Source organism: Ciconia boyciana, chromosome 10 (genome assembly GCF_034638445.1).
Source record: "Ciconia boyciana chromosome 10, ASM3463844v1, whole genome shotgun sequence".
NCBI lineage: Eukaryota > Metazoa > Chordata > Aves > Ciconiiformes > Ciconiidae > Ciconia > Ciconia boyciana.
In genome coordinates, this window is record NC_132943.1 from 21,810,049 (window position 1) to 21,828,656 (window position 18,608).

At 37.5% G+C, this 18,608-nt stretch overlaps 1 protein-coding gene across 1 annotated transcript in view; it reads right to left on the minus strand.

Annotated features, from left to right (window-relative positions):
- Window positions 1–18,608, minus strand: part of LOC140657235 (sodium channel protein type 1 subunit alpha) — a 93,329-nt gene that overhangs the window by 66,115 nt on the left and 8,606 nt on the right. The window contains exon 3 of the mRNA XM_072873947.1: window positions 3,810–4,128. Coding sequence (XP_072730048.1) covers window positions 3,810–4,076 — 267 coding nt within the window. The 5' untranslated portion in view covers window positions 4,077–4,128. The remainder of the gene's footprint in view (window positions 1–3,809; window positions 4,129–18,608) is intronic.

Below are 18,608 nucleotides of genomic sequence, written 5' to 3' on the forward strand. Positions count from 1 at the left end.
TGATATTAGTGCCAGGACAAAATGAGATACCTTTTCTGACAGACATTGTTCAACATCGTTCTGGCAAGAGACAGGGCATGGAGTGGCGATCAACAATGCTATATCTATGTTATAGCAGGAGGAAAGTGAAGTAAGACCCATTTAGTTCCACTTATTCTTCCCCTCCTCTTTAATGTAGCAGCATAGGTTCAAGAGAAAATAGCCAGCCCTTGAAGTATGAAACCAAGTGGACAAGATTTTGATGCATGCCTGCAGGTCAGGATCTTAGGGGGTTCCAGCTGATCCTTTCTCTATAGACAGTGCTGTGAACCTCCTTGATCCTTTGTGATGGCAGCTTGAGCATGAACAGGCAGTCACTATTATACTGGGAACACACAGATTTGCACTTACACAGAAGTGGAACGCAAAAAATGGGTAAAGTCCAAGTTCATTTTTACTCAATTTTGGATTAAAAAAAAGAGCATTGCAACCATTTAGGATGCTAAACTTCACAGTTCTAAAGACCAGCAGTATTAACCACCACAGTCAGCAACATTTCATCATAATAAAATCGTAAGAATATAAAAACAGATATTGTATTGTATTAGAATAAAACAATTATGTTCCAAGGGTACAGTTGCTGGCATTCAGGCTATCTGTGATACAGTGTAAATTAATAATACTACCAGGTGTGTAAATTTGCTATAATGGGCTGTTCTGTTGTCAAACAGCAGTTGTCAATTTTTTCTTTTTCCTTTCAACTGCAGATTAATATTGGGCATGAATATGTTCTCTTTGGTTGTAGGTTTTGCATAGAAGCACAGTTACAAAACCATAAAACTAGCACCCTATCTGTTTTTGTTTCTCTTAACAGGTTTTCCCATTTTTAACTTTTCATCTCAGGGCTATGTTATCCACAGATTAAGGCTCTCACACCAGCTCAACACATTTATTTATTCCTGTCTTATTCTGTATTAAACTGTATCAAATCATGGCATGCACAAACCTATTGCTTAGAAAAAAAGTCCCAAAGGTGAAATGTAAAACACTCTAGATGATGTTTCAACATTCAATGCATGCAAAAATACAGTGAACTTGTTCAATCTTGCTATAAAAATAGGAAAAAAACTCTCAGCAAGTGGGATGCAATACTTACATATGAGGCAAATGATGGACGATTTCACTGATGACCCAAATTTGGAATAAAAAGGGTATTCCTAAAATTCTTCTACAGGTTTCCTGAATAAACACTGTGACCATGTTCATTAGTATCATTTGATCAGTGCTGTAGGTAACCATTTCTATTCCTTATTTGAAAGTTTGGAAGCCAATCTGATATAGTTTCTGTTGATAAATCAGGTATAGTTTATGCAGAGATCTTAATAGAGGTCTGAACCAACAGTGGCATCTGCTAATCCGTACACTTGTCCTAACCCTTTCTTGCAAATAAGTATTTTCCTTCATTCTAGTGTTTTTCATTAGATCCATATCATTTCAGATAGATGCTTCCCCAGGAAGAAATATAAAATCTCTAACCATCGTGCAGCAGTCATCAGCCTGTTACATTGGGGTAGGGTTTGCTGATTGACTCCTTGGCTTTACAAGGTGGAATTCAGAGAGGGATAAAGAGAAAGCGGAAATGTTAAATGGTACAGAGGTAAATGCATTGAGCATTAAGAGTCCTTCACATCTTCCTGGAGATGTTCACTTCTGCTTCAGGCTTTTCTCAAACTATTTCTCCTTCTGAGACTTGCAGGAGCATCAACTACTACCAATACTCTCAAAAGACAAATGAAACAAGATAAAAGTCTTTCCAGAATTCACATACAGCTAAATAAGAAAACCTAGGAATTAGATATTTTAAAGTCAAATTATTGATGTAAAATTGAAATAGATGTTGGATTTCTGTTAGGAAAGTCTATTTTCCTCCTACTGAAGGAAGAAAAAATGGAGAGAATTGTAGCAGATAAGAAATTTTTGTTTTGTCTTTGACTCACAGGGCTGTTTCTATTCCTGTCCTGTAGAAGATTAAAGCATGTGCATAGAAAGGATGTGTGGACTTCAGCACAAAGAAGAGAATCCCAGCAGGTACATGACTCGCCCGTAAAAGTTATTTAGTGTGCAAATAAAAAGATTCTTCCTTTCAAATAGTACACAAACTTGGTTCAGCTCCTTTCACTCCATTTCTTGCAACTCTGTCAGACCTAGCTGATGTAGTAAGTTTTCAGCTCCACCTGTGAAACGACTGAAAGGGTCTTCCATTTCTAAGGGCTCTGGAAGTGTACCTGTAGGTCATACCTGGCATGTATCTGTTTTCACTGTAAGACGCACAAGATCGACTGATTTGACTCTAAAGGTCCAGGATGAGCCATGGGCAGGTAGGGATATAATTACATGTGATTTTGTATGCTAAACAGACACAATTAGTACAGAACTCCACAAGGCCTGCTTTTATAGAAACACATCTTTTATCTTTGTAAAAGTAGAACTGTGATTTAAAGATAAATCTTCATACACTGTGAATGGCAGATAAAGGCTCTTTCAGAGGCATCAAATAATAAAGATAAAAATATTGTTCTTTCACATAGTATTTTCTCTCTTGTCAAAATAGGACTCATAAATCACATGAAATTTAGCAAGCTAAAAGACAAGCTAGAACACAGCACTTTGTGAAAATCAAAATAACTCCTGTATTGGTATTTACAGTTTTCATAATCACAGTATCTAATAATTAAAATATCACCCAAGCTAGCTATCACTATAAACCATGGACCTTTTCTGCTTTATATGGGCTGTGCAACAGAATCATCCTGGAAGTATTCCAGCGCTGTTCAAGGCCAGTTCCACCAGAAAATTTAAAATCCGTTTTACACTCTCTTTATGATATTTTCTGCTTATCCATGTGTTCCTCTACTGATTCCATAGATTTCCTAAGAATTTGCTATCAAAGCAGATTTCTGGGAACAAAATGTGCTATGCATTGGTTCATGCTGTCAGTTTTAAATCTGAAGAACCTTAGAGAAAGTGTGGTGTGTTGGCGTACTCAGTTTCAATGTATCTTCACTTTTTTAAAGTTTGCAAAGTATGTCATCTATTAGGTATACACACATTTGGATAGGTATTATATATTGCTTATAATCAAAGACAACATACTATGTTTCAGCTTTGATATAAATGTTCCTTTGATATAAATTCAATTATATCAAAGGAATAAATTTTGATGTGAATTAAAAGAAAAAGATGAAGGGTTAGCAACCATTAAGGATGATGGATTCTGTCCTGGACCATAGAGGACAGTGGGCACTTTGTTAATGATTTAGAAAGCAGTGAATAGAAGCCTAGATTTTCACACTATTTATTTTTACCCTGCTACATCTATTGTACAACCATATTATACAATCAGTCATAATGTTACATTTATTGCCCATTTGATTAATTTAATGTTAAAAATAATATTACTGCAAAATTCCTCCTTATGTAAAGCAGGAGGACCAGTGCGCCAAGAGCACACGAGGGTAAATGTGTTCTAAAAACAAACATTAGCTAAATCAACTTTTTATAACTAGAAGATATTAAATGTTTATTTATTAACTTTCTGGAAGGTAGATTGTATATATATCACTGGCATCAAACATTTTCTGCTCTTGTTGTATACCTAGTCCTTTTAGCAATGCTCAACTGTTTCCACATTGTTAGAATGACATTTTCCTACGTGGTTGCCAATTAACAGACTGAAGTGACAAGCTATATTACCCACTGCACAAAAATGAAATGAACATGATAAAGCACTCCAAATGCTGGCATATGAACAGGATTGATATTCGACTCACTTTTTTATTGATGTAATATGGGTCCATGTCTTCCAAGGGCTCAGACACCATTCCTGGAGGTATGTCGCCGTATATAAATGGAAGTGTTTTTCCTGCCTCCAAATCACTGTTTGGCTTTGGCCCATTTTCATCATCATTGTCTTTACGATCTTGTTTAGAATTCTTAGCTTTTTCTGCAGCAATGCGTTGTTCAATAGCTGCAAGAGACTCTCTAGTGAAGTATTGGAAGCTGTCTGGTCCTGGTGGTACAAGCACTGACTGCTCCATCTTTTCATCCTGCACATTTTAATTACCATTTATTCTTCTGCATAGGAAAATACTAAAAGAAAGCAGAAAATAAAATTCAAACAAACATGTTAAAATCACCAAGTAAGAAAGATATAACATTTATTTTTAAATGCTTTTGCTTATGCTATGTTGGAATGTTCAAACACACAATATTGAAAATTATGTAAAGAAAAATAAAATAAGCAGTTTAGTTGGTGATTTGACCTTTGTCAGAGGCACTTTCGTGGTTCTTATGCTAGTTATATAAACTGCAATAATGGTCTTTTACTCCAAATAAGCAAAAGCATGATACTTAAGATAAATCAGATACCTTCTTTCCTCATAACTGTAATTATCTTAAAATCACCTCACATTCCTCTGGCATCAATCAGGATTATATTGGTAACTATAAATAGCACAGTTCATCAGACCTAATGCAGAAATTTCCACTGAGTTCAGCAAGAGTATCAGAAAACAAGCACTGTAGAATCAGAATTTCTATTAAACAAATAAAAATTGATTCTGTGTATTGTGAGGTAGTAAAGTAGCGGTTCCAAGTAAGCTTTTGTACAGGTAGTTATTCTAGATAATAAGAAGAACAATTGCCTATTTTAATTTCAATTTAACTGTTACTATATATCTGGTTCTTTATTCAGTAGCTGTAATTCTGGAAGTATTCTAACATACATATTTATTTACATATTGCAACTGAGAAAATAAACCCGACAAGAGGAAAAAAAAAAGTTGTCCTATTAAAACTAGGGATCTGGCATCTTTCATGCTGCTGAATAATTTTCTGATGATATTAGACATACAGATGAAATGTGTATTTGGGTACACAATGGCGCATATATCCCTCATGCCTGAGTGTAAAGAGATATCTGCAGTCTCCACCCATTGCTGGGGTCCTTGCAAAATGACCAGTCAGCCTTTCAGGAGACTTAAGGGTCAATGCAGGTCAGTACTCATTGAAATAAGCTAGAGATATGGAATGGCAGACAAGTAAGAATACAAGAGATGGTTGGGGGGAAACATATTAAAACAAATGAAAAGGTGGCAAACAAAACCAGGAATTATGGAAAGAAGCTGAAAAAGATGAGGAAAATAGAGAAAAAAATGGAAACAAGAGGAGACCATAAATGAATACAGAAAGAATTAGGGAAGAAAGTGAAGAATTTGAAAATAAAAAAATAGGAAGATTGGAAGATTAGCAGTATAAAAATGCAGAGAGGGAAACAAAGAAAAACAGAAAAGTAGGTGGAAGAAGAGAATACTGGGAAAGGAGTAGGAAGGGAAGCAAATATAGATAGGGTTAAACTTTCTATTAAGGAAAAGTCAATAAGGACAATAGGAAATTAGATGAGAAATAAAGGGAGAAGAAAAAAAAACATACCTGGGAAATTAAAGAGAGGTCACTAAATTATATTAAGTAATAAACCCCAAATCCTCTAGATCATTAATGCCAGTGTGAGCACAAACATCTTAATCACACATATGTATTGAGTAGCAGTACACAGTGGATAAAATAAGAAAGAGGGGTCAAAGTGCTTATGGGCTCTATAACCCCAATTTTCTTGATTTCTCAGAAAATTTAAAAAAAACATATTCCGCCTGGATGTATAGAATCATCACCCACAATCAGGAGAATGGCTTCTAAAGAATCAAGGTGGCAGATTTGTCACTGTGAAAAATTAAAGGGAGCTAACCTCCCACCAAAACGCAAAGTATTGACCCATGCAGAGTGTAGACGCATGCCAAAAATAGTTCTCTCAAGCTTTCCCTTCTTTCTAATCCTGAAAGGAATCGGAATCATCCTGTTCTCTCTCCATTAGGGGGGAAAAAGGATATAAGCAATTGTACCTCAGCCAACAAGGATTTAAAATCTCTTCCTCCACATAGAGAGTATCCTCCAGACAACTCCCAGCTCCCCATTTTGTGGTTCTGTTTACTTCTGGGAATTGACTCTTCAGTCTGTTAACTACTAAACAGTTATAAATGCACAGTTTGTACACTCTGACATTATTTCTTAATGTTCAGTCACACCTTGTGGATACTGGGAAAGGAGAAAAAACTACTAGCCACACCACTGTCCTTGCTGATCCCCAAACTGATCCCTGTAAGTGGCACCATAATTGGGGAAACAGATCTCATACTAAGCCACTACTCAAATATTATGGGAGCCACAGCTGTAGGTGGATACTACTTGCTCTGTGGGCTTCAGGGAGATGCAGAGACTCAAGAGAGAGAGGCAGGCTGTCTTCTCTGCTCAGCTTATTTGACAAAGGAGGGACGAAGGCTCTTCTCTTCTCTTCTCTTCTCTTCTCTTCTCTTCTCTTCTCTTCTCTTCTCTTCTCTTCTCTTCTCTTCTCTTCTCTTCTCTTCTCTTCTCTTCTCTTCTCTTCGCCTCGCCTCGCCTCGCCTCGCCTCGCCTCGCCTCTCCTCTCCTCTCCTCTCCTCTCCTCTCCCTCAGCATAGGTATAATCCCCATGGGCACCAGCAAATAAGACTACACAGCCATGTCTGCCTTTCCCTCTCCTCCTCCCCATGAGACCCAGGAGGCTGGTCTTCCCCTTTGCATTTTTCCTTTGAAAATTCTCTTCATTGTCCAAAAACCCCGCTGTACATGGCACCAGGTGTTCCCTGCCATGATGGCCAGCAAGGTCACAGCAAGCCAAACGAGTCATGGTGCAGGGAGGGAGGGGCTGGGCGGTAGCAAGGGCAATCTCATGTTTTGAAGAGGAAGGAAATGGACAGCCAGTGAGCAGTCAGCAAAGATGAGCTCTGAAACCCTATGGTGCTCTGTCAGGATCATCTTTTAGTTCAGCTGAGTGTCCTGAACTGGCATGCAGGACAAGGAGGTAAGCCTGCAGGATTTGCCTGCAGGTGCACAGAAATAAGCTACTTCATAGCCATTAGTTACGTTGCAAAAAATTTGATTCAGCTACTGTGTTTACATACTGAGTTTAAAACAGCAAATGCTGTGGGGTTTTCTAATAATACCTGTATTTTTTCTGTGGAAAGGAATGTTACATTATTTTTCTATAATTAATCCTAGAATGTTCTCAGGTCTGTCAAATGTACATGGAGCTAGCCAGATATATACCTTTAGATGTATCTATATGTAGGCTGTACTTAACAAAATGTTTCAGAAGGCTTCATGAAGATTAAATACCTTTTATCCTCTACTTAACAGATTAGAGGATGATATTCCAGATACATTTTCCTTTTCTTCATGCATTTCCATGATTATAAGTCTTCAGAATTGCAAATAGAAGTCTTCTACAAATTTAAAAGTCAATATTAAATACATACAGAATTCAATACACTCTTAATCCCAAATCACTTTCATCTGTCATATCACAGTGGTTAAGTATGATATATATTTCCTTTATTATAGTCGATGAATTTATTCTCACTTATCTGTGAAGGTGATGGATAACAATTGATACCAGGACAGTTAATCAACTGATATCCTTCTGATTTCTATCAAGTGATTTATTAAATATTAATTGAATAACTACAGATTGCTTACGTGATCCAAATGGACTTCTTTTTTTTTCTTTAGCATAGCACTGGTAATTCAACAGAGGAAAGAATATAAGAATACACAAAATATACATTTCTTACTAAGTTCTTTCCTACTCTCTTTCTGGAGTGAACAAGATTTTTTTCCTTCTTCATCTCCAATTGTGTTTGAGTGACTTTCTTATGAGCAGTGTATCAGTAGGCAAAACATTTCAAATTTTGGAAAATAAGGTACTCAGAACATTTGAGAATAGAATCATTCTGTTTCTTCTGAAATTTCCCAGGCAAAATATATTCACATATACTTTGTAATATACATTGCTGTAAGCCAGATAATTCCAGAGCACACTCAATACACTCTGTGTTCACGGACCATCTGTAAATCACATGCAGAATAATTCTGAAGTTATTCAGCTGCATCTGTGTAATTGCACAATGCAAAGTTGATCTGCCCATGCATATTAAGTCTGAAGCATCCAGAACTACACTGGATTAGCTATGCACACACTGACCAGCTGGGCAATATACGTGCAATTGGTTCAGCACTTCCCTGATGGATGTGATCTACCATACACCTTGCGTAGTTGTAGATCTACACATACTTAGACAATAACTCAAGCTGTCAAATATCCATAGAGTTTCTGCAAATTTCTAGAGTTTTCAAATTTCACCTAAATACATTTTCTAGGCAAAATAAAGGGACATGTTGGCAAATAGATGGAGAGATGATGCCTTGCCTAACAGTGATTCCAAACCAGTTGCACGCTAGCCTTTGAAGAAATCAGTTAGACGATACATAACTCTCTGGAAAAGAGACAGGTTTGAAGAAGAAGATTATTTCCTAACCTGGTAAGTATCTGGTTTACTGTTAGCTTGCATGCTCTTCATGCCTTCATAACAAATAGTGACAAGAGTTTCTGGAGACTTTGGTCAGGAGGACCTTAGCATACATGTAGAACTACAGTACTGCAAATACCTAAACTTTAGCAAGCTAATTTCTTTACATTATCCATATGCTTAAATCTAAAACTGTAACGTGCTTTGATGTTTGATCTTCTGTGACAACACCCATGAATTAAAATTTGGCTTCCATATGCCACAATATATAATGAATGTTGAGATGTTGAAGTTCCATTGGACCCTATGTGCTAGAAATTTGATTGTAACAGACCAGTTCCAACAATGCTTGTGGTATAACAGGTCTGGTTCAGCTTTATACTTTCACCTACATAAACACTTATATAAAAGCCTTCCATGATCACCTTTATATCTGAATGCTGAAATTAAACCTGATCTCTAACAATCTTTTTCCCGTCTCTTCCTCCATCCTTCAGGTGCCAAAATTCTTGGCAATATAACTTTTAATATTAGCCAGCATTTAATTTTACTCAATTAGCATAGCAATATGATTAACTTAAAAAAGCTGTAGTTTCTCAGATTTACTATACAGCAATGTGCCACGTGCCATGTTTTCTAGAATGTACTACACAGATGTTCGGTTTCTCCTATGGTTAACACTGCAGGTGCTGAGTGATGTGAACGTTTCTAATGTACAGACATGATGAATAGACCAGAATGGTATTTTTGTTCTTCTGTTGGCCTAGTCATGTCACACACAGATAAACATGTGACAGGCCCGAACTAGAGAATATGCTCTAGAGAATAACTAGAGAATAATTTATGTTCTTTACTTTTGTAGGTAAAACTTTGCATACATTAGACGTATGCATACATAATACTTATGCCTCCCCTGCCCCTCTTTTTTATTTTTGTATTCTCCAATTTCTCCATTTGGTGAAAGGCCATTGAGACTAGATCTGTACACTGCTATATGATGCAATCTGAGACAGTGCAGCTCTGGTTTGCTGGATGTGAATGTGTGTCCAAGATGAAGTGGAAAGGAGTGCAAAATGGAATGCACATGAATTGTTCACTGCACATTCTTTTGCACTGCTACTTGCAGAATTAATGACTCAAAGGACTCTTCATTATATACATCACAAAATATGTTTGTTACACTTGGTGATGTAAGAAATAAGTCGTCTCTCACCACTAATAGAAAATAAAAAGGACCCTATATTGAATCAAATATTAAGAAATTAGCAAATGAAACTGGACTGTTTTCACTGCCTGGTTAATCTCCCTTTGAATTTCAGGAAGGCACCCTTAAACGTCCATACAGACTGCTGTTTCCTTGTACTTTCCAGCACTGTGAAACTGATTGCTAAGGGAAAACTCAGGCAAGAGAATTCTGCTAGATAAGCAGAATTTAATCTTTGCCCTTCACTTTGCCCTTGCCCTGTGACACACATTATGTTTTTGCTTTTGGCATAAACTAACAAATCAGTTCTATTAACAATCATGCATCTTACTATTTTGAAAAAGCATCAGAATAGTAAACAGTAGCATTAATATTTTGAAGTGCTCTAGATGCAATGATGTAACATTGGTAACTCCATTTTTATAAAGAGGTTAACTAGGTATTAGCGAGGTTATCAGTGATATGCACAGGGAACATCACCTGGCTGATTCAAGGCACAACTAACAGATCATAGCTACTACAAAATAAAGATAAATCAGTGAATCTACATGTAAACTCACAGAGCCCAAATCTCTATGTTATATTACTTCTCATTGTTTATTGGCACAGTTTATCATTATTTTTTATTTATCAGCTACTCATTATGATTCTTGTCTTCAGAATAGAGAATAAATATAAATTACTTTCCTCAAAGTGTGAACTGGTGGGAGGAGAGGAAGGAAGGTATGGCCAGCTACTGCAGTTTTGTATGTGAGGTGTTAGCTAAGGAGAAACCCCTGTTCCTTTCTTCACAGAACCGAGCCTGTATCTGGCCTGTTTATCTCTATTTTAGAGCTACCACAGGTAGGAAAGGTAGGCAGGATATCCAAAGCAACACACTTGGCAGAAGGACAGAAATCAGATTAGAATATTGGGACTATGCAACTTTTTATGACTCCCTGTAGCTCTTACATAAAATTAAATTTAATTCTCATGGACAGCTTTATAAGGGAAACATGCATATTACCAGGCTGACAATAGGATTCTCCCGTATCTTTTTTCACCATCTTCTTGATGTCCCCTCTCGGCACGGATAATGCAGATTTGGGCCAAGGACTTGCTTGCATTAGATTACTTGGACTTGGCTAACTATATTTACTTAATGCATATTAATTTTAAATAAAGGGTAGGTACATTAATACTGCAGACATCAGAATAGGGTACATACATATGCACAGAGCTCTAAATGAATTATCTGAAATATTGGATGCAATCAAATAGTATATACTAGCTCAAGTGAAAGTCTGTGCTTTGCAGCTAGATATTTCCATTACCTAAGCTGATACACAAGCAAGGTTATTGGCACAGGGAAAGAGTCACAGAAGGAGAGTGATGAGGGGAGAGGATGACTATTTAGTTTGCCACAGAGTTGCAAACAGCCGTGGGTAGCTGTGTGATCTGAGAGGGCAGTTTAGTGCCCCACTCTAGGCTGCCCAACAGCCAGAAAACAGAACAGACAGACATAGCAAATATAGCTAATGTCTATGATAGCCATGCTGTTGTATAATTGCTTAGCTTCCATCTCATTACATGAGTATCTATGCTAAACTCCCTCATCAGCTCCAGGGAATTCAAAGACACATTTTCCATCAATCAGCAAAACTCTTTCACCACCACGGGCAACAGACCACCTGATCTCTCTCTGCAGTGCTCTTGGCATCTTAATGGTAAGCCTTCATTTGGGAAGGCAATCGTGGCTTCTGATCCCTGCTCCTAGAGCTATTTCTCTATTATATCTAATAAATTCACTTGAGAAGAGTCAGTTGAAAATCACTGGAGGTGTATTCATAGCTGAGAAGAAAAAATTTAGGAATACCTATGGTAAAAGAAGGTTTCGTTCTAGTTTTCACTCCCAATTAATTTCTTCAATTCAGGAAGAAAATACAATCCCCAGTTTTGAAAAATAAAACAAAATAAAACAAGCCATCCCTCCCCAAACAAAATAACTAACCAAACAAAACCCCCATGCTGGGAAAACAAGAATGCTCCCTGTGAGCTATCTGTACTAGGAACTGTTGTCCGCTGCAGTCAAAGCAGGTTTTTCTGTAGCTGCAGCCTTTTTTCCCCCTAACACCTAGATTCTTAGTTCTATCCTTGTTTCTTGGTTAGAGTAAATCAGAAGACCACATGCTATGGACACAGCATTTTATTCATCATTATTAGTTATATATATGTATGCATTGTGGAGATTGCTATTCTCATTACATCTTTAAATTTAAGCAATGTATCTCTAAACCAAAATATAGCTACTATGCTTTGCTTTAGATTAAAAATAATAGCTTGCTTCTGCTTACTGGTTTGCTAGCTTAATTCCATTAACTGCAACCAAGTCATTTCTATTTTAGAAAGCTGAAAAAACAAGGTTCGTTATATAGTTCCATAGAAAGAAAAAAATATTTTAATGGGACAAGTCACAATGCATCTGCATTACTACTCCATCTAAGTAAATACATTTAATAGGTTAGAACTACTGGACTGCTACCAAGCTGAATGAATTCCATGCTTACTGTGTTCCTGCAGTGTATCTTGTGCAGCAAATGACTGCAGTACAGAGTAGCGATCTTTCTGCTTTCTTTCATTTGATCAGAGCAGGGACCCCTTCTATTGGCAATCTACATTACTAATTCAACATTAATTTTCTCAAGCAATCTCTGAAACATCTGTTTCCATTTACCTTAGCACCTTTCTTTGGTTAAAAAATAAACAAAGCAATGTAGGCTATGCAGTGTAAATTATATAATGCTACTGATTCATTTTACATTAAGGTAAAATTGAATCTAAGACAAGATTTAAGTTCTGGCTTTGGCATATTACCACACTTGGGAAACAAATAAAAGCTGATGGAAAACAGATTGCTCCATACCCTGGAATGATGTCAAATTTGCAGAGCTAACAAACTCGAAGACATCTCCGTAGTCAAAAAAGTTCCTAAATTATGACCTTTGTGGGTTGCTTAATCCCATTAACAGCATTCTGATATTTGCTATCTCATGTGGTCAATGGAAGGGCCAGTCTGACATCGTAACCAGAAGCCTTAAAGACATAATGACAAAAGTATTCCCATTTTCAAAACTTTCAGACCGTTTTAGTTATGTGTGTATTTTTCTTGCAAACAGACAGAAGAGCAAGCACTGATTTTACTCTTGAGATTCCCCTGAATCAAGGAAGCAGATGTGGGGACAACAGGAACATATTTAACACACAAGATAATGGGAAAAAATCAACTGTAATTAAGGAAACCAAAAGAATTGCTGGTTTGCAAGCAAAATGATGGGACTGCTATGAAGCAATAAAAAAACCAAAACTGTAGAAACTTGTAAATATTTTTTGTACTGCACAGGAAACCCAGACACCATATGAAGGGTAGAAGAGTTGAGTTTCAGCTTGCTCCAATTAAATATTAGAAACACGTTTTCACACGTTATCCCCTTGCTTTCACTCACTGTGCACTCAAGGCATGTTTCAGCACATGCTTGTGCATGGTGCAGAGAGGAGGCAATAACAGCCCCACTGCTCTGTTTTAGAAGCAGGATATTATATGCTAAGTCAGTGCAGTGCAGCACCCAAAGTGAGGGATCCATCTCACAAATTGTCTTTGAAAGGAGGGAGTGCTCAAGGAATGGGAGATGCTCAAACCACAAACCAACTCTGCAGCCTAGGAAGTGCTATTGCCACTGCATGACTTCCGTATAGCTCCTATGTTCATCGTCCCCTTCTGCAGCCGTCAGCCTATCTTAGGTTTGAGATGCAACAAACACATGGGCTACAAGTGAATCAAGTGTTTGTCAAAATAATTTGTATGCTATATGCTAATGTCATGTAACATGTAACACATGCAACGTATAACACATGCTTGTAAACACATGGCATTTTTATTGTTGTTTATGTGGGCAAGGCAAGGTATCCTTTTTTACAGGCCACTTCTGATCCTGCTAAGGCCACACATCTACAGTTCTCCTCACATGTCCCTCTGCAGTTTTGTGATTCTGAACTTATAAATGAGCAATCATTTTTACCAACAGTAAGAGGATTCTGCTATTTCTTAGTAGGCTGCTTTCAACTTCTTAATAATTTACTAATAATATGTGAGAAATGGCATATTACTAGGAGATTAACAATTTCTCTTTTCAGGAGCATAATTAGTATCTGTTCTTGCAGATACAACTTTATTTAACTTCATAAACTATCTTGTATATAGAGATAGCTCTCAAAATTTCTTCCAATTAATAAAAAAAAGTCACATCACTGCTGTAAAGAAACTCCTTCCAAAACACAGACCTGGTAAAAAATAAACAAGCAAACAACTCCCACTTATTTCCTGATTAGTTTTGAACTGATTTTCAACAAAACATGAATTAACAATGTTAGTCCAATGTCATTTTGGAAAGTTCTCATTAAGTGGACATTCATGAGGCCACCATGTTTCAATCTTATGCCCCGGCATGGCTATATATGACAGTAGTCTTGAGACCTGACAGTGCTCAAACCCTGGCACCTTGTGCCCCAGAGGTAGTGTAGTTGCACAGTTAATTTACTCTATTGAGTATTAGATAAAGTAATTGGCACTAACATCCAAGAATTATTGCTGATAGTAATCAAGCAAGCAAGCACATTAGAGCTACTTTCCGTATCTCTGCCTTCTTTTGCAATTGAGGTGATGTACCCCCCCGTGGGTTACACGTTGCCTTGATAAGTCTCTCTGGCACATCTCCTAGGCAAAGATTACCTTTCCTACAAATGGCACCTATGGTTCAGCAGCCATCCTAAAATCCCAGCACCAGGGCATATTCCCACACTCATCGTGTCTTAACAGATTAATCCCAAAGCTTCATACTTCTGACAATGGTGTGCAGCTCACCACTTAGAAAAGCAGGAGCTGAAGCATGTGATTCAGAAAAGCAGCATTTGAAGCAAGCCACACAGAGACTTTGCAGAAGTCCTTGATACAGGTCTCAAAATGGTCGAAGAGAAACTCTTGCTTTTACTACTCCCAACTCCTGCATCAGGAGACCACCTGGTCATCTCCATCAGCTCATCAAAATCCATCCACTAATTTGCTGTTTATTTATACCACTTACCAGAATGCGTTTTCTTGGTCAGCTCCTATTCACAAACATGCAACTGTAATCCTGTGATTACATCTCAATTGTTTTACCGAAGTGATGCTAAGACCAAAACTAAAGGTCAGATCTGCTTTCTGCTTGCACTGTTTCCCTGTGCAACAGCCTGGAAGCTGGCTGTGGGGTGACCCACAGAGGGGTACAACAATGGAAATAAGTGCACTACAGAAAGATAAGAATATCCAGTTATGAAAAGCAAGTGTTTAGTATGTGAAGAATGAACATTGTCAGAGAAGAGATCAATGCAATGTGTACGTCATGACTCTAAGGAATCGAAGGACATTTAAGTCTGAGGGAAACACGCACAATTAAGAAGCTGAGAAATGATCATGTTACATTGATTACAAAGCAAGGACAAATTGGGGACTTAATATTTGTAAGTGGAAACGATATCAAACAAATCTTAATTTGTTTTTGAGGAAAAAGCCTATGAAAAGTATAGACACAGAAGAATTTTCAGGGCTTAGCAATTTTGAGTAGGAGTTGGTTTGTTACACCTGTTTATCCCGTTTTCCATATTTATTACTCTTAAAATTCTTGCTTTTCTCTATGATTTAAAATTGCATCAGGATGTATGTTTGTAATGTAACAGATGAAATCTTGATCCTATTGAAACTGTTCTCAAAACATGCTGTTGACTTCATTCATGCAGGTAAGTTTTATTACCTAATTGATGTATTTGATTTATATCTTGAAGAAAAATTCTCATTTGTGCTAGGTGAAAATGTAATTGAACTCAAACTCTTTTGTCTTACGTTAAAGTAGAGGCACACTAACCTGGAGGAATACTTCCCTTTAGTTTTCTTTTACATACTGAAATTTTACCAGCTGACTTTCACATGTACTAAAAAGATGCAGTTTCTTTTTTCTGAATATATTTTGATATTTCAGTGCTGTAGGACTAGTGCATAAAAAAGAAATATGAATGAGAGATATTTGTATTAATAAATTAATTGAAGTACAATTGCAAATCATGTAAATATACATATATCATCCATCATTCAATAATTACTTATTAAAAATTTTGTAGAATGTTTATAAAGTCATTATGATGGAGGTCCTCTTTTTTCACTTACAGTGCAAATTATTTCTCATACTTTAAGTTGTGGGATGGTAAAATGCTTTTTACATTATGACATGTAATGTCATACAACATATAACATCACTGGAAATAATTGCTATAAAACAGCGATTCTCAAAGTGGGAAAGGTTGAGGATGGGGGCAGGGATTTAGCCTGGGGAAAGTAATTAAAAAAAGGTATGAAAATGTCATCAAAATTTTTGCTCTTCCTTCCTCTCTTCTTACTTTTCTTGCTCAAACTTTTTTTCCTCCATGAAATCTTATCACGATTCTGGCAAGCACATGGGGGACTTGAACTGAACATTGTCCTTAAGTAAATGGTTCTAGGGAGTGAGATGTAAGTGTGCTCCCTCTCTCCATACACCAGCCTTCCCAGGCAGCTGGGCTTGCTGGAAGCCGAGTGCTACGTGGAGAGTGTTTTGGGCTCGATAGGATCAGGGCTGGGTTTTCAGGTATGTGGTTGTGAAGTTATGCTTTCTGCTGGGCTGGGTGATGAGGGAGTTCTTGGGTGAACTACAGGTTGACTGCAGAAGCTTGGAGCAAGCCAGCAAGTGGGGAGAGGTGAATGGATCCCAAATATTCCAAAATGAAAAAAGGTCAAGGTCAAAACTGTTACCACTGTAAAAGACAGTTAAGACAGATGATAGCGTTGGATTTTTTTCAGTGAGAACACAATGATCTGATACATAACAGATGGCCAAAGCATAAGACTGTGAACAGGTACCTTACACAGCCTGTGCCCTTAGTGACTATGTCCCTTAAGAAGAAAGGACCTCAGTGAAAATGTGTGATATATTATGGTATCAAATCTTAAGATGCCTCTTTTGAAATATGAGCACATAGATTTATCAGCAGCAATATGAAATTCTAAGATTCTGTTTAATTTTACTACCTATTTTTCTCAGGCTACATCTGTACTATATTTGACAGTGTGCAGCCAAAACTGCATTCTGCCACAAGGTGCTCCTGCAGCAGTATGAACCTGTCCATATTGCCTTTTATAGAAAGTCCTTCTGGATTTGGGAGGCAGGTTGCTTGCAAATCTCCAAGTTTGCAGCAGCAGATATCTGAGCTTTTCTAGGAAGATGTCTCTCTTGAGTTACTTTTGTTCTTGTGCCCTGAACAGCAGACAGCCAAGGTGTGTTCACACTGCAGGTAAATGGGTTTACACACCTTTGAAGATTACCTTTCCAGAATAGCATCAGAGCTGTCCAAACCACATGGGCCCTGCTGAAAGCAGACAGAATGGATGGCTGTAGCTATTTTGGTCTCCAAGCTCCCTTCAGAAACATCCTGTTTATCCTATATGCAGTCCATTTGACCCAAGTTTTAATTATTTCAGACTTCCTTCCACTGCCATTGCTGCTGTGTTTTCAGTTTCTAGGTGGAGTGATTCATCCCAGTCTATGAGTGCTTAACACAGCAGCTCGGCACATGAAAGGCTAGCAACCAAGCCTAAGGGCTGCTGAGGTTAGTGGTGTCTGTGCTACTAGCAGTCATGATAAATCCGACTCTTACATGTGTCAAATGTCCTCATCTAAGTTTTGGAGCCAGACTATGTCTAAATCTTTCTGTACTTCCCTCCTCCCCATACATATCTAAGATACAGTCTTTCTTAGCCATCCACAAGGTTATTACTGTCAAACAGTCTCTGTTTTCCATCATGCTTACAAAGAAACAAGAAAGTTTATTTGGCCTTATCAAACAAAACTTGCCCATATCCAGAGTGATTTTCCAACTAGTTGCTTAGGCTATGTTATCCTGCTGTATCAATTCTCAGAAAACAGATGACTGCTTTCCTCTCAGAGGGTCTTTGCAGCCTTTCTGCATTATCTGAAATTCCATTTTTTAGATGTTAACTCCATTGTCGAAATTTTCAATTTACATCAACTTTGTGCTTTCAAAGAAGATTCCCAGTCACATTTAGGAGACACAAATATCTGCAAAGCTCCCTCATTATCCTCCTTTTAACCTCTCCTTTTTCAAGATACCTTCCAAAACTCTTCAGTGGTTAGGCTGTCCAGCTAGCAAAACTACTTCTTCACCTTAAAGGTCTTCTTTCTCTCTGTGCCATCTGAGCATTTTTCCTTATCTTAGATTGCCCCAACCAGTATGCTGTTGTGCTTCCTCATTGTGTTTGAGTAGCACATACAGACTGGGGTCCTAGATGCCATATATGAATGCCTGCCTATTATAGGCATACAAAAATATCCATATATATGCAAGGCAACAGGTAACATTGGACACAAACCAAAATAGAACAATTTGCGGGTAAGAATCTGGAATTTAAGAGGTGTTAAAGTTCAAAATTGTGTACTTTAGAGGAGTAATATGAAGGAATGCATTCAGAACTAGAGCCTGACAGAGTGAGAAAGCAGGAGGTTTTTAAGAACAAAGTTCCTGAAACTTCCAGAAGTAAAAATACACCCTACAACACTGCAATATGGTATTTTAACAGAGATAACACATCAATGTCTCAAAAAAAAAATCTTTCTTGTTTTAACCCCCCAAAGCAGTTAATAATTACTGCTTCAGGAAAGCCACCTGAATTAGAAGCATTACACGGAGAAAAACAGACCTGCAGACCTCTAAAGAGAAGGGAAAATTGCTTCCTGTGTGGACTTCAGAATAATGCTAATCACGTTTCAATACCCATAGCCATTATTTAGCCATCTTCGCAATCTTTTCTCACATAAAAGAGAGCAAATGGCTCATATTTTATATCT